Genomic DNA, 24,805 nt, shown 5'->3' with positions numbered 1-24,805 from the left:
AACAGATGCCTTTAGAGTTGTCTTTTATATTGCCCTCAGATTTCTTCTCTTCTCTCTTCAACTACCCTTGCTCTGCCTCAGGTGTAAATCTGAAAATATGCAATGCAATATCCCTTCTCACCTTGCGTGCTTTGTTTTGGTATTTCACAGCTTTTGTAGTTTCCTCACGTGCTTTCTCCACATGTTCCACAGAATTCATTACATTTAACTCTATATTGTCTAACGATTCCCCCTGTTAAGAATAAAATTATTATTAAAAGTGAAAGTGGGGGACAGTAAAGAATTGTAAATATACACGTGCACAATCTTTATTTTTGTAGTTACCTGATCTATAAGAAGTCTCAATTTCCATGAAAATCATAGCATTAAGGATAGAAAATACAAACATAGCTTACAGTTTTATTGACAGGTAATAACTCAGTTGGCACTGATATCCATGTACTTTCTCAACATTATATTTTCAAACATTTCACATTTAGGTTACCTGGTTTTCCACAAGCATGGCAATATCCATAAACATATCATGGAGTTCTTTTAGGCTACTCTCCAATTGTACAATATCACGATGTCTGGATTCAATTTCACTTAGCGCCTGACGGGATATTTGTGAGTCATTAATTATCTGTAGAAAGAGTAAAAAAAATGAGACTACTATTTTGTATTGCTTTTATTCACATGAATGCTTTATAAAGTGAATACAAATTCAGTAGTGCTGTAAAATAAATTAAATTAAACAACTGACGTTCAAAAAGTGATCCATTTAGGACAACCACTGATATACAGTAGATAATACCACCATGAATGTCACGAAATGGAAGGCAATCATCCCACAATCTGAAAACACGGATATTCTTCGATACTGTAATGGGCCCGAAGGCGCAGCAGTAAAGTTGAGGACCAAAGAGGAGACCAAACCAGGTTCGAAGTACAAAAAGGGTTTATCCAGAAGAATCGTCAAGGTACAGGCAAAATATCAGTTCAGGCGGCAATCAAACGAAGACAAGAAACAGGCAAAGGTCGGTACATGGATAATCAGAATATATATATATAACACACCCAGGAACACAAGTCAATGGAACCTATAATTGGGCAAAGAAGAAAAGGGGAATGGGGTTTAAATAGTCCAAGGCTTGGCGCCAAAATGTTGACGCGCTGGCGTCAGACGCAGACGCCAGCGTCCTCACGCTGACGTCTTGACGCCGGTGCCTGATTCTGACGCCGGCGTCCATTCCGTCGCCGGCGACCAATCCCAGGGCGAGAAGATGCTGATGTCACAGGACAGCGCCCAGCAGGAGCCATGCGGTGGAGCAGAGGGTCGCCATCTTGGAAGCCATCTTGAGAAAATGTAACAGTTTCCATTACAGTACCCCCTTCCTTAGGGGGGGCCTCAGGACCACCGGGACCAGGACGAGAGGGAAACTGCTTGTGGAACCTGCGGACAAGGATGGGAGCATGAACGTCAGATTTCCTCACCCAGGAGCATTCCTCAGGACCGAAACCCTTCCACTCAATGAGGTATTGGAGAGCACCCCTGGAAAAGCGAGAGTCTAAGATTCTGCTAACTTCGAATTCCAAAAGATCATCGACAACAACAGGAGCTGTGGAAGAAGAAGAGGGAGAGGAGACTGCAGGCTTAAGGAGAGACACATGAAACACATTAGGGATCCTCATCTCAGATGGAAGAAGAAGACGGACTGCCACAGGATTGATGACCTCGATGATGGGGAAGGGACCGATGAACTTGGGACCAAGTTTAGGAGTGGGAATCCTGAGACGAATATTTCGAGTGGACAACCAAACCTTGTCACCAAGAGAGTAAGTAGGAGAAGCAATCCGCTTTTTTTCGGCAAATTTCTTCTGGGAAGAAGCACTCTTTTCCAAATTAGCAGCCGTAGCATGCCAGATGGCCATCATATGGGCAGCCTGATCATTGGCGGCAGGAACGTTGGTGAGTAGGAGGTCTTGAGGAAATGCCAAAGGATTTAAACCAAAAACACAAAAAAAAGGAGATTTCTGGGAAGAGGAATGCATGGAATTGTTGTGGGCAAACTCCGCCCATGGAAGAAGGTCCGACCAGTCATCCTGACACAAGGACACATGACAACGCAGGAACTGCTCCAATGCTTGGTTGACACGTTCGGCGGCCCCATTAGACTGAGGATGGTAAGCGGAAGAAAATTGAAGAGAAATATTCAAGGCTTTGCACAGTGACCTCCAAAACTTAGACACAAACTGAGGACCACGATCAGACACGATTTCTGCAGGAAAGCCATGTAGACGAAAAAAATATGCTTGATGAAGAGTTCAGAAAGTTCCGGAGCAGATGGCAGTTTGCGGAGAGGAGTGAAATGAGCCATCTTACTAAATCTGTCTATCACCACCCAGATGACAGTGTGGCCAGAAGAGTTTGGAAGATCGACAATAAAGTCCATGGCAAGATGAGTCCAAGGTCTAGAAGGAATGGGTAAAGGCAACAGAAAACCCTTGGGAGGAGAATGTCCAGACTTAGAAACGGCACAGGTGGAACAAGAGGAAACAAAGTCTTTAACATCCTTCCTTAAAGATGGCCACCAGACCAAACGAGACAAAAGTTCGGTAGTCTTTTTAATCCCAGGATGACCAGCCTGTTTGGAATTGTGAGACTGTGACAAAATGGCAAGACGGAATTCAGGAGGAACAAAAGCTAAACCCAGGGGAGTCTCTTCAGGGGCGGAAGCTTGAGCGGAGAGTAACTGAGGAGCACAGGAAGGGAACAAGGCTGCAATAATCTTGGAAGAAGGAACAACAGGCTCAGGGTCCTCGGAGCAAGAATCCTCAGGAATAAAGCTTCTGGATAGTGCATCAGCCTTCCTGTTTCTGGAACCAGGGCGAAAAGTAATGACAAAATTAAAACGAGAAAAGAAAAGTGCCCACCTGGCTTGTCGGGGATTGAGGCGTTTGAGGGATTGGATGAATTCGAGATTTTTGTGGTCAGTAAAGATCGTCACCGGAACAGAGGAACCCTCTAATAAGTGTCTCCATTCTTCCAAGGCCAGTTTAACAGCAAGTAGCTCCCGGTTGCCAACGTCATAGTTCTGTTCAGGGGAAGAAAATCTTTTGGAAAGGAAAGCACACGGATGAAGTTTACCATCAGAAGAAGATCTCTGAGATAATACAGCTCCAGCACCGATATCCGAGGCGTCGACTTCGATGAAGAAAGGTTGGAGAGGCTCGGGGTGTCTAAGGATTGGAGCAGAGGAAAATGCTTCTTTGAGAGACTTGAAGGCTTCCAAAGCTTGAGGGGGCCAGTGTTGAGGTTTGTTTCCACCACGAATCAAGGCAAGGATTGGAGCAAGTCTGGAAGAAAAGTTTTTAATGAACTGTCTATAGTAATTTGCAAAACCGACAAACCTTTGAACAGCTTTAACGCTGGTAGGAAGAGGCCAGTCTAGGATTGCAGAAACCTTGGCAGGATCCATCTTGAAGCCTAGAGAAGAAATGATATAGCCAAGAAAAGGGATAGAAGAAACTTCGAAGATGCATTTTTCCAACTTGGCGTACAGATTGTTTTTCCTCAGTCTGGATAGCACTTCACGTACTTGGTTGCGATGTTCCTGGAGATCTTTAGAAAAAATAAGAATGTCATCCAAGTAGACGACCACACACTGCCCCAATAAATCTCGAAAAATGTCATTAACAAATTCTTGGAAGACCGCAGGAGCATTACAAAGACCAAACGGCATGACCAGGTACTCATAATGACCATCCCGGGTATTGAAGGCAGTCTTCCACTCGTCCCCCTCACGAATCCGAATGAGGTTATAGGCCCCACGAAGATCCAACTTAGTAAAGAGACTGGCACCCCTAAGTTGATCAAACAGTTCAGAAATGAGAGGGTACCTGTTTTTAATGGTGATTTTGTTAAGTCCTCTGTAGTCGATGCAGGGCCGCAAACTACCATCTTTCTTTTCAACAAAGAAGAATCCCGCTCCTGCAGGGGAGATGGAAGGACGAATAAATCCTCTCTGAAGATTTTCCTGGATATAGGACTTCATCGCAGAAGTCTCTGAGGGAGACAGTGGGTAGGTGCGGCCACGAGGAGGCATGGAGCCAGATAAAAGTTCTACAGGGCAGTCGTATGGACGATGAGGTGGAAGTTTCTCGGCAGAAGTTTTATTAAAGACATCGGCAAATGCTTGATACACAGAGGGAAGTAAGGAGTTTGATGACACAGAAGAAATTTTAACGACAGGAACAGCAGGTAAACAGTTCTGTGAGCAAAATGGACTCCACCTGGAAACTTGTGTAGAAGCCCAATCAATAACAGGATTATGGAGACACAACCATGGAAGACCAAGAACGACTGGAGTGGAGGGGCAATCAATAAGAAGAAAGGACAGTCTTTCCAGATGCATGGTGCCCACCTTGAAAGAAAGTTCTCGAGTGGATTGCGAGATGATAGCCGAAGACAAGGGACGATCATCAATCGCCAGGACTCGAAGAGGATTCGCCAAAGACTGGAGAGGAATGGAATGGTTTCCAGCGAAGCTTCGATCCATGAAATTTCCGGCAGCGCCGGAATCAAGGAAGGCCTGAGAAGAAATCTTTTTGGAACCAAACTGGATCTGCACTGGGAGGAGGAAACGTTGAGTAGAAGAATGGGGAGAATGACAAATCCCGCCCAGGTAAGTCTCCCCAAACTTACCTAGGCCTTGGCGTTTCCCGGCTTCACTGGGCATTCATGAGCAAAGTGAGCTTTGCCCCCGCAGTAGAGACATAACCCCGCCGCCCTTCTCCGATTCTTCTCCTGTTCGGAAAGACGAGCCCGTCCGATCTGCATCGGTTCCTCAGCTGGTAATGAAGAAGAAGCAGAAGCCGCAGGAGTTGGAGAGGGCGAGTTGTAAGCAGGATCATAGAGCAAGGGTCTCTGGAAGCGGGGGGCCAGGATAGGCTGAAATCGGGAACTCCTCCTGGAGCGTTCACGGTCAAGTTCGGCCTGGAACTCTCTCTGGCGGGTATCCACCTTCACGGCCAAGGCGACCAAGTCCTCCCATCTGGAGGGAATTTCACGAGACACCAGATCGTTTTTTATCCGCATGGCCAATCCATTGTAAAAGGCTGCATGGTAACCGTCGTTGTTCCAAGAAGTCTCCGCCACCAGAGTGCGGAATTCTATGGCATACTCAGAGACAGAGCGGACGCCTTGCTGCAGCTGGAAAAGTCTAGCGGAGGATGCAGTGGCACGACCTGGAGCATCGAACACCGTACGGAGTTCTTGGACAAAGGCCCTGGCGTTGTCAATAAGCGGATCCTCCTTTTCCCAAAAGGGTGATGCCCACTCCAAAGCTTTTCCCTGCAGACGAGTGATTATATAACCCACTTTTGCACGTTCGGAAACAAACTGACTCGCACTGATTGATAAAGCCTCTACACGCTTCCGGATCACCGCTGAAAAGAGGTGGAGCAGGCAGACGTGGCTCGGAAACCTGAAGCGGAATTGAAATGGCCGGAGCAGGCACAACCGCAGGGGCTGCAGGAGACAGAGCAGTAAGCTTCTCCAAAATCGCTTCAAGGGCCTGGCCAAAATGGGATTGTTGAGCTTCATACGTCTTCATCCAAGAAGCCAATCCACGAATGGCCCCTCCGACATCAAGAGGTGCTTGGGCCTCCTCCGAGGGGTCCATGGCCCAATTATACTGTAATGGGCCCGAAGGCGCAGCAGTAAAGTTGAGGACCAAAGAGGAGACCAAACCAGGTTCGAAGTACAAAAAGGGTTTATCCAGAACAATCGTCAAGGTACAGGCAAAATATCAGTTCAGGCGGCAATCAAACGAAGACAAGAAACAGGCAAAGGTCGGTACACGGATAATCAGAATATATATATAACACACCCAGGAACACAAGTCAATGGAACCTATAATTGGGCAAAGAAGAAAAGGGGAATGGGGTTTAAATAGTCCAAGGCTTGGCGCCAAAATGTTGACGCGCTGGCGTCAGACGCAGACGCCAGCGTCCTCACGCTGACGTCTTGACGCCGGCGCCCGATTCTGACGCCGGCGTCCATTCCGTCGCCGGCGACCAATCCCAGGGCGAGAAGATGCTGATGTCACAGGACAGCGCCCAGCAGGAGCCATGCGGTGGAGCAGAGGGTCGCCATCTTGGAAGCCATCTTGAGAAAATGTAACAGTTTCCATTACAGATACCACACATGAATGATGAAAATTCTGCCTGCTAGTATATACCAGAAATGTCCTTACAAATTCTACACCATACTTACCTAACACCTTTAAAAAGATTTCATATAGGCACAACACATTCAGATAACTGCCTAAAATGCGGAGCACCCAGAGCTGATATAATACACTGTCTATGGTCATGCCCACTTATACAGCAGTTCTGGAAGGAAATCGCTAGTTACTGGGAAAACCTATCTGGGAAGTCACTGAACATTAATGCCACATGGGCTATATTTAGCAAAATGCAACCTACTCCACATACCTCCAAACCGGAGAGGGCCCTAGCAGAAAGACTGGCGCGGCAGCCAGGAAAGCCATCCTACACACCTGGCTATCTCAATTCCCTCCTCCAATATCTTTGGTGCAACAAAAATTGCAATACATATTTCACTTAGATTGGATAGAAACGTTAACAAACAAGGAAAAAAACACAGGACTGTTTTTTGACACCTGGCTGACTTACATAAACACCCTTCCATCACCCACAAAATTACTAACTATCCAAACTTTTCAAAATACCACGTGGTACGAAAGGGAGCTGCTGATGGGGACCGATCTTGTCTGTGAGGAGGAACAACTGCTAAGGTCTGTTGGTAATCCACAACAACCAACTACAATGGGACCCCGCGGGAGTCATCATCTTAACCAAATATTTACAACCACTCTAACATGATCACAAATCTCTAACATTCCAACTCATCATCTACAGACAATGAAATCATGAGAAACTTTCAATATTTATAGATAGAGGAATACCTACCCGGTTCTTTTCTTTTATGATCACTTGGTAAGAACTTAGATTACTATTGTCAACCCTGCTTTCTCATATTCAAATCTGTACTTGACATTGACTGTTTACCTTATTTATTTATTTTTTTTTATTTTGCTACAATTTATTTCATCTGCATATTGAGAAACAAATAAAAAGATTTGTGAAAAAAAAAGTGATCCATTCAAGAGATAAAGAGCATTTTTCTCAATAAAGCATAGACATCAACTTTTAATGCAACAGCACACAATGTTATTCAATATGTATTTTCGCCCAAACTATTATTATGCTCACTGGATGGATGAAAAAAGTTTCAGAATCACCCCTCAGTTGGAATTGCCTGAAGCCCTTGGGTACACACATAGTTACATAGTTAGATTGGGTTGAAAAAAATACCAAAGTCCTTCAAGTTCAACCCAGCATCCATACATACACACACCGACCACTCCATGCACTCACATAAGCTATATATACTCATAAACTAACTATAGATTTTAGTATCACAATAGCCTTGGATATTATGCTTGTCCAAGAAATCATCTAAGACACACTTAAGGCATTAACATAATCAACCATCACTACATCTTCCGGCAGTGCATTCCACAACATCACTGCCCTAACTGTGAAGAACCATCTACGTCAGGGCTGTCCAACTGTGACCGTTTATGTGGCCCTCCACATCAAAGTCTGCCTGCTGTGTCTGCTTTTTGTAAGATTTAAATGGTATCACTACAGAGATTTACTGGCCCCTGCATAGTTTAAACTTCAAATTCAGAATGCAATCCCCTGTATTGTTCACACATGTAATCCCCCCTGCATTATTCACACTTGCGACACCTCTACTGTTCACACCTGAGACCCAGACTGAAACTGCGCACATTGTTCACCTGTTCACACCATATTCAAAATGCGAATGGGGCACCAGCACTGAGTCACTGTATGTAGTACATCCTAGAGTGGTCCTGATTTTCCTGTCTCCTGCTCTGTTCTGTCTTCCCTATGCTCCCTGTGTGTGTCATACTTTGCCTGCTCTTTGCACCCTGTGTTTGCCATACTCTGCCTGACCTATGGAACATAAGCCTGGTATTTGTTCTCGGGGTTTGTTAGCATTTTAAAAATATTGTTAGGGGCCCCTAAGATGTTTAATCATATGCTGAAGGTACTGTATTATACACAGGGGAGGAGGAGGCATATGGATTTAAGGGTATGTCTTAATAGTCATACCAACAATTTACAGGTGCTGCAAGCTTATTCAATTAATTAATTAGCGGCTAGGTTGCTATGACTACGTGTGGAGACACGCGAAACGCGTTGGGTGTCATCTGATGTGAAAGACTTTTTTTTTTTGAACTTACGCTGCATCCATTATACTGCCCCCCCATGCCTGTATCAGCAAGCCCAGCAGCCATCCTTCACACAGCCCTCCAGCAGCCATCATATTGCCCAAATCTTTACCTGTGCCAGCAGCAGCCAAAAATAAATCTGATCACATCATATTGCCCCCAAGTATTTATGGAGCTGTGCCAGCAGAAAAAGCAAACATATGGCCCCCCACCCAAATCAGTACCTGGCTGTGCCAGCAGGAAGCTTCACAATTTCACAGTAATAGGAAGAATGTCTTCAAAGTCTAAGTAGATAACATCCACTGCCTTCCCTGATTCCAGGTCTCTGCTCACCTTCATATAAAAGGAAATTAAATTAGTCTGGCAAGATCAATTATGCATAAAACCATGCTGGCACAAACTCATAGTAGTATGATGAATGAATGAAGTCCAGGATCTTATTCCTTAATACAAGTCAGGCCATTATCATTCATACTGCTCAGCGCTGGGCCATAACAAACATACTCCCAAGACAGATCCAGTCCTCATTCCGCCTTTGGAAAACCTCTGTAACTTGTTTGGAGAGCTGAAGGCAGGCAAGGTATGTGCCCTTGTGCCCCCCCCCCATTGCACCCTAGACACGTGCCACTTCTGCCTACCCCTAGTGCCTGATACTGTTTTAAGCAAGTCATCTGGCCTTTGCTGTGTGCCATTTCTTTTTATACCACTGTGTACAAGACATAACATTGTACATAACCTGTGCTAGCCTTAGATTACTTAAAATCTTAACTCAACCTTCTTTTGAATCAGTTTGTGAAATTATTTTCTTTTAAGTTATTCCTTATCCTGAAACACGTATACCCCCGAAACATTTCTACTTCTGCTCCTGTAAAATAAGTATTACTATATCTTAAAAAGCATAGCAAATGCCATTTTCCATCCCCACCCTAAATTATTAATATTTCTTCCCCATACTCATTGATTTTTATTCTTACCCCAGAAGTGAAGATGCTAGGATTTCCACTTTCTAACATTTCTTCCAGTTCTTCATCTGTGGTACTTTTGCCAGCTGGTCGGAAGTGCAAGAGAGAAGGACAACATTAAGTATGATGACTGCAAAAGCTTCAGATTAACTTCAGTATATTAAATAACAGGTTTTTTTTTTTAAAGGAAAACAGTACATTTTAAAAGCTTCTGCCAAGATACATCTTACAAATATCAAAAAAACTTTCATATATGGGAATTATATTTTCCATATTTTTATTTTCTATTTTTCATAAACATACTTCTCAGCTTCTAATATTATTTCACATATCCTGTCTCCATATAATTTTCTGTTATCTCACACAACTTTCCTTTGTCTAGTTTATATGTTAATCCATTTCAGTTTACTTTCATGTCAGGGCAACACCTGTCAATTGGTTACAGTTTTAAGGAATACCCCTTATATCACTTCATGGTAATACGTATAGGGGGCAAGGATGATGTTGTCAAGGGGTAGGTAATGACATTAGCGAGTTGGATTAGGGTAAGGAAAAAGGGTATACCTGCATTCCCAGAGATTTGTATGGGTTTTAAGCCTCTGTGTTTACAAAAAAATCATGGTCACAAAATCATGGTCACAGACATGAATGTGTGCAGAACATCAATTGTGAGTTTGTGATTTTGCACAATTTATTAGAAAACAGATGTGGAAAAAAGAAACTTTTGCCAACGAAGACAAATGTGTTCGTGAAGGGGGGTAACGCGGCTGTCCGTGCACAGTGGAGGGGGCGACGCTGCCTGCCGGGTTGCCTGTGGCAGGTCTTCAACATTGCATAGAAGGGGATAAGAAGGCATGCTTTGGTCTTTTCAGGTATTTTACCACCATTCATCTGTTTATCCTGTTCAGACCCACGTTAGGCCCACACATGTTTTAAAGAATTTAAATATAATGTACTATTTCCCTGCACTAGTACATTCGATTACAGTGCTTATCTGTTATGTACTGTGTATCCTGTGACTTTTCTCCTTTTACAGCTTGAATGGCTGCCCCCAATGCTATGAATACAGTATATGCAATTAGGGAATTTTACACAATTTATTGCATAATGTGTGTGCAGTTTGTCCTATACCTATCCCCATGGCTACACAGCAGCCTATTTATATAAACTATAGTAGTCTTTCTAAAGCAAACACATAACTTTTACACAACACATCATTTTTACAAATGCAGGGCATATGATATTTAAATTACTTAAAAATGTTTTAATAATTTGGTGTTACTGTTCTATCAACTTTACAGTCTTCCCCCTTATACCCAAAGGAGACTGACTTATTGTCTCAAATGGTCGTATTTAATTTGAGTTATATGAAATTAGAGTGTATTAGAATGGCAACTCACTAATTTCCAGCTGTCGTTGTATTCGGCCTTTGCTTTTTTCTCTGAAATCAACCTGAGCTTCATTGTATTTAGTCATAACATCCACAAATTTCCGAGACAAAACAGAGTGCTGTGGAACGAGAACACATACCATTACATTTTCTTTCATAAAAAAAGATTTAAACCTACCAATTTGTAATCATTTGTAAAAATGCTAAACCAATAATTTTGTAATAATTTTAGAAACATAGCTGTGACTTTTATGCAATGCTATTTTTTTCATGCATAGTGAAGGATGATATATATATATATATATATATATATATATATATATATATATAAGCAGCTGGGTTAGTTATAGATGGGCTATATGTTTCTTCCAGGGTGTTATATAATACAACTCCCTGGAACATGGATTAATTAATACAGACCAAAGCTGCAAGGTAAGTATCTGACTGACCTTGGGAGGAGGGACCCCTCCCACCTCAGAGTGAGAGAGAGAGCAGGAGCTGCACAGGGAAGGTAATAATTACCAGAGTGTTGTGTTATATTGTGATTCTTTTGTTTTAAGTTGGTGTTGGGAAAGCCACCCAACTGTAGTTAGGCTGTCAACTGTGTTTAGCCAGTGCTCTGGTGCAAGGGTTACCAGAAGGTTTCTGAGCTTGCAGCCCTACAGTTTCACTGTGGAACACCGGGCTGGAATAAAACAAGGCAATGCTGATGGGCTGTCAAGGTTATACTCTTTAATGTCCATGGTCGCTCACCCCTCTAGGTCTGCGCTGGGGGGGAGGATGTGTAACAAAGCAGCTGGGTTAGTTATAGATGGGCGATATGTTTCTCCCAGGGTGTTATATAATACAACACCCTGGAACATGGATTAATTAATACAGACCAAAGCTGCAAGGTAATTGCTGCAGCTAAAGTACCTGACTGACCTTGGGAGGAGGGACCCCTCCCACCTCAGAGTGAGAGAGAGTGCAGGAGCTGCACAGGGAAGGTAATAATTACCAGAGTGTTGTGTTATATTGTGATTCTTTTGTTTTAAGTTGGTGTTGGGAAAGCCACCCAACTGTAGTTAGGCTGTCAACTGTGTTTAGCCAGTGCTCTGGTGCAAGGGTTTATTTTTCCTTGTTTTGATTTCTTTGTGTGCTTGTTACTAAAGACTGTGTAACAGAATAAACTGCAGGCACTTGCCTTTAAGAGGAGCGACTACTGTGACTGTTTTTACTCTAAAAGACTGTGGAAAGCGGCCCCAAGGCACTGACCCAGGTACCCCTACAGGTCTAGTTGTCACACGTGGTGGAGGATGCAGTGGGCACCACACTAAAGTCTGAGGGTAAAAGTACAGCAGTTTCCAAAATGGAGGATGTGATAAAAGCTCTCATTCAGTCTACTGCAGTGCAGCAAGAAACGAACAGACATGCTGCTGAGACAAACAGACATGCTTCCCAGAGTGTTGCTGCTTTGCAGCAGCTGGTTCTACAACAAGGAGAAAGTGTTGCTACTCTTGCCAAAATCCAGCAAGAAAGCACTGAAACAGTAGTGCGACAGCTGGTAGAGGTACAGGCCGAGGTCCGTCAGGAAAAGCATGCGGCTACGAGAATGGTGCAGCAGGAAATACAGGCCTTGTCAGACAAAGTCAGTCTAAACCCTGAATTCACCCAGCATGGGAAAAAGCTCATACGTGCAAGCCATTACCTGCAAAAGATGGCGGCTACTGATGATGTTGAGGCATATCTTCTAGCCTTTGAACGCACCGCTGAGCGAGAATGGTGGCCAACTGGTGAATGGGCAAGTTTACTGGCCCCTTTCCTGAGTGGAGAACCACAAAAGGCATATCATGATTTGGAGCCAGCAGATGCCAGTGCTACAGCAAGTTGAAGGCGGAAATACTTGCACGTCTGGGAGTGACAGCTGGTTAATCCACCGAGTGATGAGAAATTCCCCAGCTCCAAATTTCAGAGTCGCACAAGGTCTATTAGGGTAGGGACACACTGGACGATTTGTCGCAAACGTTTTTAAAAAGCAAATCGCGGCGACATATCGCTCGTTTTGTCTCTGAACAAAACCAAATGAAAGACGCCAGCTCCTGTGCCCACAGTGCGTTTGTGAATCGCCTGTAGCTCCAAAACGCACTGAGACCCTTTTCCGAGCGATTTATCAGAAATAGCATGTACTTAGAAAAGCACTGAAATCTCCTAGACACGCACACACATGCAGATAAGTAGCAGCAATTGTATTCAAATTACAATGCGAACGCAATGACGCAAGAACGTAAAGATGTAAAGACGCCAGGTTACAGCGGGAAGCACAAACCGTTTCCGGTTTGGGTGGAGCACGTACCGCACAGAGTAATGGGATACAAATCGCTCTGTGCCAACAGTCGCTGTGAATCGTCTGTTCAAAAAAGACGATCGTCTTGTCGCCGCGATTTACTTTTTTAAAACGTTGGCGACAAATCGTCCAGTGTGTCCCTACCCTTAAGACTGTCTCAAGGTTAAGGGGCGATGAAGATCAGGGTGGCAAAGACAATAGACAGTGGTCTTATAATACAGTAAAATGTTTTAAATGTTTTGCGTATGGACACATATCTAAAGACTGCCCATTAAATGTTGAACCTATGCAAAGTGATATGAGTAACAGGGGTAAACCTTACTCTTTGCTTTCAAAAAGAGCAGAGGCAGATGCTGTATGCTGTTATGCCGAGAAACCACAATGGTGTACTGTAAAAGTAAATGGGAAAAAGGTACAAGCGTTACTGGTTTCCGGGAGTATGTTAACCTTAGTAACCCGGTCCCTTGTACCCCAGTGTAAAATTGATCATACAAAAAGTGTGGGAGTTGTCTGTGTTCATGGGGATAGACCGGATTATCCTACTACGCAGGTCACCCTGGCAACCCCATGTGGGTCTGTGGAGTACCAAGTCGGAGTGGTTCCCCAACTTGCACATGAAGTTGTGTTGGGAAGAGATTTCCCTTATTTCTTTGATTTATGGGCTTTTGTTAATGGTACATCACAAGAACCAGTGGGGGATACAGATAACCTCGAGTATGTATTTCCCTTTGCTGATGTACAGTGTGATGAGGCCCCAACCCCTCTCCCTGCTTTGGTAGGGAATAACACAAGTAGTGATACTGAGCCCCATACTTCTGATGAGACAAACAAGGAATTAGCTGACCTAGAAGTCAGTCCTCTTAATTTTAAAAGTGCTCAGTGGGAGGATCCCACTTTGGTGGGACCAAGGCATAATGTTCAGGTGACAAATGGGGTTGTGAATAACCCAGGTGTCTCACTTTCATATCCTTATTTTGAAGTGCCTAATGATCTCCTGTATCGTTTAGAAAAGAGAAATGAGGTTGTACACCAACAGTTACTGGTTCCCCAGGTGTTCCGTAATGCTGTTCTAAGGCTGGCACATAGTCATGTATTAGAAGGACATTTAGGGGTAGAGAAAACAAAGGAACGGGTTTTAAGGAGGTTTTACTGGCCTGGTGTATTTGCCTCCATTAGCAACTATTGTTCCTCATGCCCTGATTGCCAGCATACTGCCCCCCTGAAAGTTTATAGAAGCCCCCTTGTGCCTCTTCCAATAATTGATGTTCCTTTTGATAGGATAGGCATGGATCTAGTCGGCCCACTTATAAAATCTGCTAGGGGACACCTATATATTCTATTTGTTGTGGACTATGCCACACGATACCCTGAGGCTATTCCCCTACGCAATTCATCAGCAAAGGAGTTAATGTTAATGTTTAGTAGGGTGGGTATCCCAAAGGAAATTCTAACTGACCAAGGGACACCATTTATGCCTAGGGTCATGAAAGAGTTGTGCAAGTTGTTGCAAATAAAACATCTCAGGACATCTGTTTACCACCCTCAGTTAGATGGCTTTGTCGAAAGGTTCAATAAAACCCTAAAAACCATGCTCCGCAGAGTAATTGACAAAGATGGGAAAAACTGGGACTTCCTGTTGCCTTATTTAATGTTCTCAATCAGGGAAGTTCCCCAGTCTTCAACAGGGTTTTCTCCATTTGAATTATTATATGGTCGGAACCCCAGAGGGTTGTTGGATATAGCGAAGGAAACCTGGGAGCATGAAACTACCCCTTTCCGAAGCGTTATAGAACATGTGGCTCAGATGCAGGATAGGATTGAGGCCGTTATGCCTATTGTACGTGAGCATTTGCTAAAAGCCCAGAGAGCTCAAAGAGACTCATACAATAGGAATGCTAGATTGCGTGTATTTCAGCCAGGGGACAGAGTACTTGTTCTAGTCCCTACAGTAGAAAATAAATTTCTAGCAACTTGGCATGGCCCATATGAAGTAATGGAGAGAATTGGAGAGGTTAATTATAAAATACGACAACCTGGTAGACGGAAGCCGGAACAGATATATCACGTTAACCTGCTAAAGCCGTGGAAGGACAGGGAGGTGTTAATGGCATCCCAATCTCCTCTTGAAGTGGAGAAAGCACCAGAGGTAAACATAGCCGATACCCTGTCGACTCCCCAGAAACGTGAAGTCAAAGATTTTGTGAACCTTAATAAAGATGTGTTCTCAGCAATGCCCAGGCGAACTAAAATAATTGAACATGACATTGTTACAGATCCGGGGGCAACGTGTACATCTCAAACCATATAGAATACCAGAAGCTCGTAGAGAGGTTGTTAATAGGGAGGTAAAAAAAATGCTGGAGCTTGATGTGATTGAGGAATCCCAAAGTGAATGGTGCAGTCCCATTGTCCTTGTCCCAAAACCCAATGGGGAAATTAGATTTTGCAATGACTATCGCAAGTTAAAAGCTGTATCTAAATTTGATGCTTATCCTATGCCCAGGGTTGATGAGCTGGTAGAGCGGTTAGCGAAAGCAAGGTACCTCACAACTATTGATCTGAGAAAAGGTTATTGGCAGGTTCCTCTTACGAAACAAGCAAAAGAGAAAACTGCATTTTCCACTCCCGAGGGGCTGTTCCAGTATAAAGTATTACCTTTTGGGTTACATGGGGCCCCTGCAACTTTTCAAAGAATGATAGACCAAATCCTAAAGCCCCATGGTCGGTATGCTGCTGCTTACCTTGATGACATAGTCATTCACAGCACAGATTGGGAATCCCACCTACCAAAAGTTGAAGCCGTTCTAGATTCAGTTAGGAAAGCTGGTTTAACGGCCAATCCAAAAAAATTTACTATTGGGCTTGAGGAAGCCAAATACTTGGGATTTTCCATAGGAAGGGGTCTAGTTAAACCACAAATCACAAAGGTGGAATCTATTCAGAGCTGGCCACGACCTTCCACCAAAAAACAAGTTAGGACCTTTCTGGGCTTAACAAGCTACTACAGAAGGTTCATACCTGATTTTGCTACTATTGCCAGTCCTTTAACTGACCTTACTAAAGCAAAAGCTCCTGTAATAGTACGTTGGTCAGCAGAAGCTGAAGAAGCTTTTGTTAGGTTTAAATAAGCCCTCTGTGCACATCCAGTCTTGGTGGCGCCTGATTTCACAAAGCGATTTATCGTGCAAACAGATGCCTTGGATGTTGGCTTAGGGGCAGTTCTGTCACAAGAAGTGAATGGGGAGGAGCACCCAGTAAACTACTTGAGTAGAAAACCTAGTTCCCAGGAGAGGAACTATTCAATTGTGGAGAAAGAATGTTTAGCCATAAAATGGGCTCTGGAATCGTTGAGATAATATCTCTTGGGCAGACAGTTCAGGCTTATTACATACAGATCATGCCCCACTTACATGGATCAGCCAGAACAAAGACAAAAATGTAAGGGTTACCAGAAGGTTTCTGAGCTTGCAGCCCTACAGTTTCACTGTGGAACACCGGGCTGGAATAAAACAAGGCAATGCTGATGGGCTGTCAAGGTTATACTCTTTAATGTCCATGGTCGCTCACCCCTCTAGGTCTGCGCTGGGGGGGAGGATGTGTAACAAAGCAGCTGGGTTAGTTATAGATGGGCGATATGTTTCTCCCAGGGTGTTATATAATACAACACCCTGGAACATGGATTAATTAATACAGACCAAAGCTGCAATGTAATTGCTGCAGCTAAAGTACCTGACTGACCTTGGGAGGAGGGACCCCTACCACCTCAGAGTGTGAGAGAGAGCAGGAGCTGCACTGCACAGGGAAGGTACTAATTACCAGAGTTTTGTGTTATATTGTGATTCTTTTGTTTTAAGTTGGTGTTGGGAAAGCCACCCAACTGTAGTTAGGCTGCCAACTGTGTTTAGCCAGCGCTCTGGTGCAAGGGTTTATTTTTCCTTGTTTTGATTTCTTTGTGTGCTTGTTACTAAAGACTGTGTAACAGAATAAACTGCAAGCACTTGCCTTTAAGAGGAGTGACTACTGTGACTGTTTTTACCCTAAAAGACTGTGGAAAGCGGCCCCAAGACACTGACCCAGGTACCCCTACATGTCTAGTTGTCACAATAAATATATATATATATATATATATATATATATATATATTTGCAATGTGAATGTGTCATCCCTGTTTATCTCTATTAATGCAATATTCATCTTTTCAACACGTATCAGGGAACTGCACCACACCAGCATAGAAATGTGATGTAAATACTTGTAGGACAAAATATAATAAACATTTCACTGCTTGTACCATGTGCTAACTCATATCTGTTTGAAAGCAAATAAATGTTTGGCTGCTATAGATTAGTAGACCTGGCAAATCTTTACAATTATTATTCCATTACCCTGTACTATGAAAAAAGTTCCACGTTTTCACAATTACATGTCCTGTTTTTGCATTTTGAATAATCTATACCAAACAAAGCAATATCCAACCTGAGATTTTCGTATCCGAAGGTCTGTTGATGACTGCATATCATCCTGTTCAATGGATTGTTCCATTGCTGAAATGGAAAGTAAGAGAAGCAAACATACTGTCTATATCATTATATATATATATATATATACACATATATATATGTATATATATATATATATATATATATATATATATATATATATATATATATATATATCAGGAAGAACAAACGTTACACAAGTGTGATCATATTTATCATGCATTGTTGGTGCCATCTACATTCTAGACTTAATGTAAGTAAGAAAAGATGTGTCACTTATTGAGAGTGCCCTGAATGTCATGAAGTGGTGTAACAGTTTGGCCCCTAAATCTAACAACTCATAGTACTATGTGTTAAAGTTGTTTACAAAATTCTAGATGATAACATCTTAGCAGCAATCAATCACTTTTATTGCAGGTACTGTTAATATATTGTGTTCACGTTCTGCTTATGAAATGCTTTCAGAATCTGAGTGGAAAATTTGATTAATCACACGTCATTCCTTTTATTATGTTGGCTATGAAATAGCCAACATACTGTTCTGTTCTTCGAGTTCAGCTCGTTCTTCTTCTTCTTCTTCTTATTATTATTGGCGAACCCCATTTTCTAAACGCTACTCCTCCTACAGTTTTAGGGGTGCAAGCGCCAAACTTTCCACACTTATTCCTCTTATAGCAAAGTACGTTGCTTGTGCTTTAATAAGCGATCCCACCCACCCTGCCCCTGTGGCGACCCCCCGACGACCCCTTTTTTCCCATTAACTTTGACAGGGAAAAATTTCAAATCGCCGCCACTCGTACAGTTTTGAAGATATAGTCCCCAAACTCGGACCACATATTGTTGATGTCACCCCGAATAAAAATAAGTATTTTGGGGGGGCACCCCAAAGTGGGCGGAGCTACCAACGCCCAATGAAAATTTAGCAATTTTCTATACGCTACTCCTCCCAGAGGTTTAGGAGTACAATTATGATACTTTGCACACTTGTTCGGCTCATACCCGAATAGGTTGCATGTGCTTTGTTAAGCGATCCCACCCTCCGTGCCCCTGTGGCGACCCCCCGACGACCCCATTTTCCCCATAGACTTTCATTGGAAAACTTGAAACTTTTGCCACTTGTACAGCTTTGAAGTTACACTCACCAAACTTGGGTCATTTAGTCATGGGGTGAAGCTGAAAAATTCTGTCCTATTTTGGGGACCCACCCCGCCCCTGTGGCGACCCCCCGACGACCCCTTTTTTCCCATTGAGATTGACAGGGAAAAATTTCAAATCGCTGCCACTTGTACAGTTTTGAAGATACAGTCCCCAAACTCGGACCACATATAGTTGATGTCACCCCGAATAAAAATAAGTATTTTGGGGGGGCACCCCAAAGTGGGTGGAGCTACCAACGCCCAATGAAAATTGAGCAATTTTCTAAACGCTACTCCTCCCAGAGTTTTAGGAGTACAATTATGAATCTTTGCACACTTGTTCGACTCATACTCTAATAGGTTGCTTGTGCTTTGTTAAGCGATCCCAACCTCCGTGCCCCTGTGGCGACCCCCCGACGACCCCTTTTTTCCCCATAGACTTTCATTGGAAAACTTGAAACTTTTGCCACTTGTACAGCTTTGAAGTTACACTCACCAAACTTGGCTCATTTAGTCATGGGGTGAAACTGAAAAATTCTGTCCTATTTTGGGGACCCAAAAAAGTGGGCGGAGCCGCAAACAACCAATCAGATTTTCCCTATTGACTTCAATGAGAAAATGTAAACAGCTGTAATTCTCACAGTATTAAAGCTAGAGCTCTCCCAAACTTGGCACCGTGGGTCACTGGGTGACTCGGCTAAAATTTACCTAAAGTTTCAGCCATTCAAATAAATAGGAAAATGTTAAACTGCTGCCGCTCTTAGACGGTTAATGGCAGGGTCCTCAAACTTGGCACAGTTGGTCACTGGGATTAAAATTAAGAAAAGTGGGTGGAGCCAAAACCAACCAATCAGATTTCTTTGATTGATTTTAATGAGAACAATTAAGAAGGCTGCCATTCTCTCAGTATTGATGTCAGGGACCTTGAATATCACAAATGTGGTCGCTGGGGGTTTCCACTTCAAGTTTAGAAAAAGTGGGCGGAGCCACCAACAACCAATCGAATTTCATTCATTGATTTTCAATAGAAAAAAATAAAAATGCTGCCATTTTTACACAATAAATGACAGCATTCCCAAACTTTGGAATGTTAGTCACTGAGTGACTGTGGTTCACAATTAGGAAAAAAAATGGGGCGGGGCAACAACAGCCAATCAGATTTCAGCCATTGACCTTAATTAAAAATGATAAACTGCTGCTATTATCACGGTTTAAATGCTAGGTGTACCAAACTTGGCTCAATTACTCACTGGGTGACTGCGGTCAAATTTAGGAAAAGTGGGTGGAGCCAAAACGGCCAATCAGTTTTCACCTATTGACTTCAATGTAAAATTTTTGATTACTGCCGTTCTCACAGTTTTAAAACCAGAGGTCCCAAACTTAGCACTGACCATGACTAGGTAACTGGGGTTAAAATTCAGAAAACTGGGCGGAGCTTAAGACAGCCAATCAGATTTCTTTGATTGATTTTAATGGGAACAATTAAGAAGGCTGCCATTCTCACAGTATTGATGTCAGGGACCTTGAATATCACAAATGTGGCCGCTGGGGGTTTCCACTTCAAGTTTAGAAAAAGTGGGCGGAGCCACCAACAACCAATCGAATTTCATTCATTGATTTTCACTAGAAAAAAATAAAAATGCTGCCATTTTTACACATTAAATCAGAGCATTCACAAACTTTGAAATGTTAGTCACTGAGTGACTGTGGTTCATAATTAGGAAAAAAAGGGGCGGGGCAACAACAACCAATCAGATTTCAGCCATTGACCTTAAAGAAAAATGATAAACTGCTGCTATTATCACAGTTTAAATGCTAGGTGTACCAAACTTGACTCAATTACTCACTGGGTGACTGCGGTCAAAATTTAGGAAAAGTGGGTGGAGCCAAAAACAGCCAATCAGTTTTCACCTCTTGACTTTAATGTAAAATTTTGTATTACCGCCGTTCTCACAGTTTTAAAACCGGAGGCCCCAAACTTGGCACTGACCATGACTAGGTAACTGGGGTTAAAATTCAGAAAACTGGGCGGAGCTTAAGACAGCCAATCACATTTTACCAAACGCTATTCAATGGGAATATTTAAATTCCTGTCAATCTTACACTGTTAATGTAAGAGTGCTCAAACTTGGTCCATTTGGTGAAGGGGTGACTGGGATGCAAATTTTTAAAAGTGGGCGGAGCCAAAAATAGCCAGTTTGTTTGAATGGATTTCAATGGTAAAATTGGATTGGCTTTAAATTTCACCGTTTTAATCCGGATTCTACCGACTTTGTGTACTCTCTAGGCACCGGGGGCGACTGGGCAAGACACCTATAGCGTTTCATAGCCAACATCCCGTGGTTTCTTCAGAAACGACACCCTCTAGTTATTGTTACTGTAGAATGAGTCAGGTGTGTCCTATGCCAACCGTTGAGCTCCAGGGAAAGGATGCAGTACTGGCAAAGTGGCAAAAACAATATCTTTTATATAACATTGGAGGTACTGCTGGGTTTAGCTTGGAACTGGTATCAGTGTTAATGAAAAGAGATGTGTCATCTGTTGAGAATTCCTTGAATCTAATAAAGATTGCTGTAGCAGTCCCAATGGTAGCTTCTCAAAAAGACCCTGATTGTGCCCTGTTTAGTGTGTTTGTGAAAATGACAGAAAGGTGCATGTCCTGTTGGCTAAACGTATTGATATAATTTGAGTGGCTATACATGATATAGCCACCTTTCTATTATTCTAATATGGAGGCTAGGTGTGGTGAGAATATTTGCAAGCAAGTGGAAAGTGTAGATGGTGGTGCTAAACCCTCACACTTACCTCCTGTAGTGGTGCAATGGCTGCTCTTTCCAATGGGAATTGCCATGTTAGTTATTGGTGGTTGGCTAGCAAGCGGCCAAGCAGAAAACCATGGTGCAGGTAAACCAAAATCAATCGGGAAGCCAGCACAATTAAACTAGAACTGGAAAGCCCAGCGAGGAGAGAGAGACCTGTGGTTTTCTTGAAGTAAAGGGCCCCACCTCCACCTACCACCACTAAGTGACTAAGGTCAGTCCCTTGTATATCAATGATTACCACAGAAGAGTTGTAATATTGTCAAGAGTGCTAGACAGGGTACCAAGAGTACAAAGTTTGCGGTTTCTCACTGAATCTGGACAGAGAATTATATTGTCAATAAGTAGCCCCACTAATCAATATACTTACATTTTAAACGTGATCTCACATTATTTGCTGTTTTTTTTATTTCCAGTGTTAGATTCTCCAGCTCATCCTTTGTTTCTTAAAACAAAAAAAAAAAAGAAATTCAAAAAAAGTTAGAGTCTGTATGCTATAAATTAGCTTTGTTTGTCATTGACAAATTACAAAGAAATTATAGTTACTAAAAACCAACTTTTATTATGTTCTGACCTCATGAAATAGGTCATAAAATCTGGTTTAGGTTTTCTCAAAAAAGTTATTGTGGAGCCCGGCTGCATAGATGTAATGGTATGGGATCCGTTATCCGTAAACCAGTTATCCAGAAAGCTCCGAATTATGGAAATGCCGTCTCCCATAGACTCCATTTTACAAATGATTCAAATTTTTAAAAATGATTTCCTTTTTTTCTGTAATATTAAAACAGTACCTTGTACTTGATCCAAACTAAGATATAACTAATCCTTATTGGAAGTAAAAAAAACAGCCTATTGGGTTTATTTAATGTTTACATGATTTTCTAGTAGACTTGAGATATGAAGATCAAAATTACAGAAAGATCAATTATCCAGAAAACCCCAGATCCTGCACATTCTGGATAAGAGGCCCCACACTTGTATACCACTTTGTATTATAGGACTGAAAAATATCACTGCTTGAATGAACATGTGTGACTAGGTTCAGCTAATGCCTAGTCTTTTAGATCAGTTTGTGGTTCACCATTACAAGTCCTGAAGGCTTGTTTTGAATTCTAGGTTGACAACAGGTGAGCAAATTGTAGTTCTAGTTTGAAAGTTCACAGACTTCTAATGGAAGTAAATCTACAGTCTGGTCCCATGATATTGTTTATATCATAGCTCTGTAGAATACTTTGCCAACCTTTGTGATTCTGAACTGATTGACATTTATTCTTGAATAAACTTTATCATTTTTCACTGGAACATTATCAGTTTAATGGAGCCAACAATGTATTAACTGCCTGAACAAATGTAAATCCACAGCTTGGTGGTACTTTATTGATTTATTACCATTTTACTTTTACACAACCCAAGTAGAACAAACATACAAAAATATTCTGTGCTTTTTTTCAGCTATGGTGAAATTCAAGAATGAAACATATCCAGTTGCAATTTCGGATATGTTGCAGTGCAGCATTTGATGCAATATCCATTAAAGTAGAACTAAACCCTAAAAAATAAACATGGCTAGAAGTGCCATATTTTATAAACCGAAAAATTTTAAAGCAGACTTAAAGGGGTGGTTCACCATTACGTTAACTTTTAGTATGTTATAGATTGCCCATTTCTAACCAACCTTTCAGTTGGTCTTCATTATTTATTTATTTTTATTTTATAGTTTTCGAATTCTTTGCCTTCTACTTTTTATATTACTCCTCTTTCTATTGAGGCTTTCTTCTATTCATATTCCTGTCTATTGTTAGAATCAGTGACTGGAGGGTAATTTGGAACCTAGCAACCAGATTGCTGAAATTGCAAACTGGTGAGCTACTGAATAAAAAGCTAAATAACTAAAAAAACACATAATAAAAAAATAAAACTAATTGCAAATTGTCTTAGAATATGACCCTCTACATACATCATACTAAAAGTTTACTTAAAGGTGAACAACCCCTTTAAGGTTCAGCATCTCTATAGTAATAATGATCAAAGCCTTCAAAGCACCATGTTCAGTGGGCTTTGAGCAGCTGTTGAGTAGCTAGGCTTAGTGGTTGTCTCAAATCATCGAGCAGCAAATTAGGTTGACCTGTTATATAATCTGATGCTACAGGGCTGATTATAAATTGTTATGATAATTGTATTGGTTTCTGAGCTGCCATGTACCGATAATTTACATTATTTACCAGTCTCAGTCTTATACATTTATATTTTATATACTGAATACCTTGTGAGTCGGTCCCTAAGCTCAGTAACTGAAAGCAGTACAGAGCATGTGCAGTGAATCAGCAAAAAAGAAGATGGGATGAGGCATCTTTGGATTCACAGATCTTCAATGCTAAAGAGCTGTGATTTCATTTGGTTGATAAATAGAAGCTCAAAACATAATGTGCAACATTTCTGCCTTTTACAATGAGTATAAAAATGAAGGTAGAAGGAAATGGTCTTAGGGGCAAGCTGCACTTGCAAGTGCACATTTTGTTGTAAAGCACACCTATTTGCAATCTGTGCTGGAGATTTTATGGACAACACAGTTGCATTCCTGTGGAAGCATTGTATTGGAAGCAAATAGTACAGTGTGTTGCAATTTGCCTCACCTTGCTTAATAAGCCCTTTTTTAATTCTACCTTGTTAAGCATACTTTACTATTTTTCTAGTTTCAGTACCCTCTCTTCAAAATAATTTTGAAAATGTATGTTATCTCTCGCTCTCATAAAGGTCTTAAACATGTAGATCAAGTGTATGGTCCATCTGGTTTAATTTGATAACCAGCGTCGGACTGGGGGGCATGGTGTCCCGCCGGCCCAGTCTGACACTGTTGATAACAGTCTCATAATAATAGCTGGAGGCAGTTGTTGAACACCTTTTTCCTTCCCTTTATATTTACAAGTTATTCTAATCCCTAAGGTCATGGTTGGCAGCGATGTGGCAATTTAGTTTACTGTAGTTTTGCTGAGTTGTATTATGGATATGTTTCACTACTATCACCATACTATCACCTCAGAAGTAAGTAGCCCAGTTCTCCTCTTCCTTCCTACCCCTGCACCACTACCCTACACTTTCTCCTCCTATTCCTATTATTTCAGATGTCTATTGTCATTATATGATTACCTTTACAGTTATTTAGATTCAGTGTATAATGATACATATATTTGTACTTTTTCATCTTTCCCTGAAAATGCAAATAGAGAAACAATTAAATGTTCTCTCACCTATCATATGCTGTCACTTATATTTAATATTTCCATCACTGAATTCATCGGTGTTAGTGTCCCATAGTGAGTGAAAAGAATGCGTAAGCTACATTCCAGTT

At 41.9% G+C, this 24,805-nt stretch overlaps 1 protein-coding gene across 11 annotated transcripts in view; it reads right to left on the bottom strand.

Annotated features, from left to right (window-relative positions):
• LOC108697535 (syntaxin-3) overlaps positions 1–24,805 on the bottom strand; it is a 60,419-nt gene that overhangs the window by 14,512 nt on the left and 21,102 nt on the right. For 9 of the 11 annotated variants that reach the window (XM_041571217.1, XM_041571216.1, XM_041571213.1 and 6 more), the window contains 6 exons: positions 21,827–21,901; positions 17,479–17,576; positions 10,690–10,798; positions 9,302–9,375; positions 485–622; positions 122–232 (listed from right to left, as the gene is read on the bottom strand). In XM_041571217.1, the coding sequence (XP_041427151.1) occupies positions 122–232; positions 485–622; positions 9,302–9,375; positions 10,690–10,798; positions 17,479–17,576; positions 21,827–21,901 (605 nt within the window). The remainder of the gene's footprint in view (positions 1–121; positions 233–484; positions 623–9,301; positions 9,376–10,689; positions 10,799–17,478; positions 17,577–21,826; positions 21,902–24,805) is intronic. The other 2 variants (XM_041571214.1, XM_041571223.1) reach the window with 1 other exon arrangement.

Source organism: Xenopus laevis, chromosome 7S (assembly GCF_017654675.1).
Source record: "Xenopus laevis strain J_2021 chromosome 7S, Xenopus_laevis_v10.1, whole genome shotgun sequence".
Taxonomy (NCBI): Eukaryota; Metazoa; Chordata; class Amphibia; order Anura; family Pipidae; genus Xenopus; species Xenopus laevis.
The sequence above is the reverse complement of the archived record's forward strand: the minus strand, read 5'-3'. Positions and strand labels throughout refer to the sequence as shown.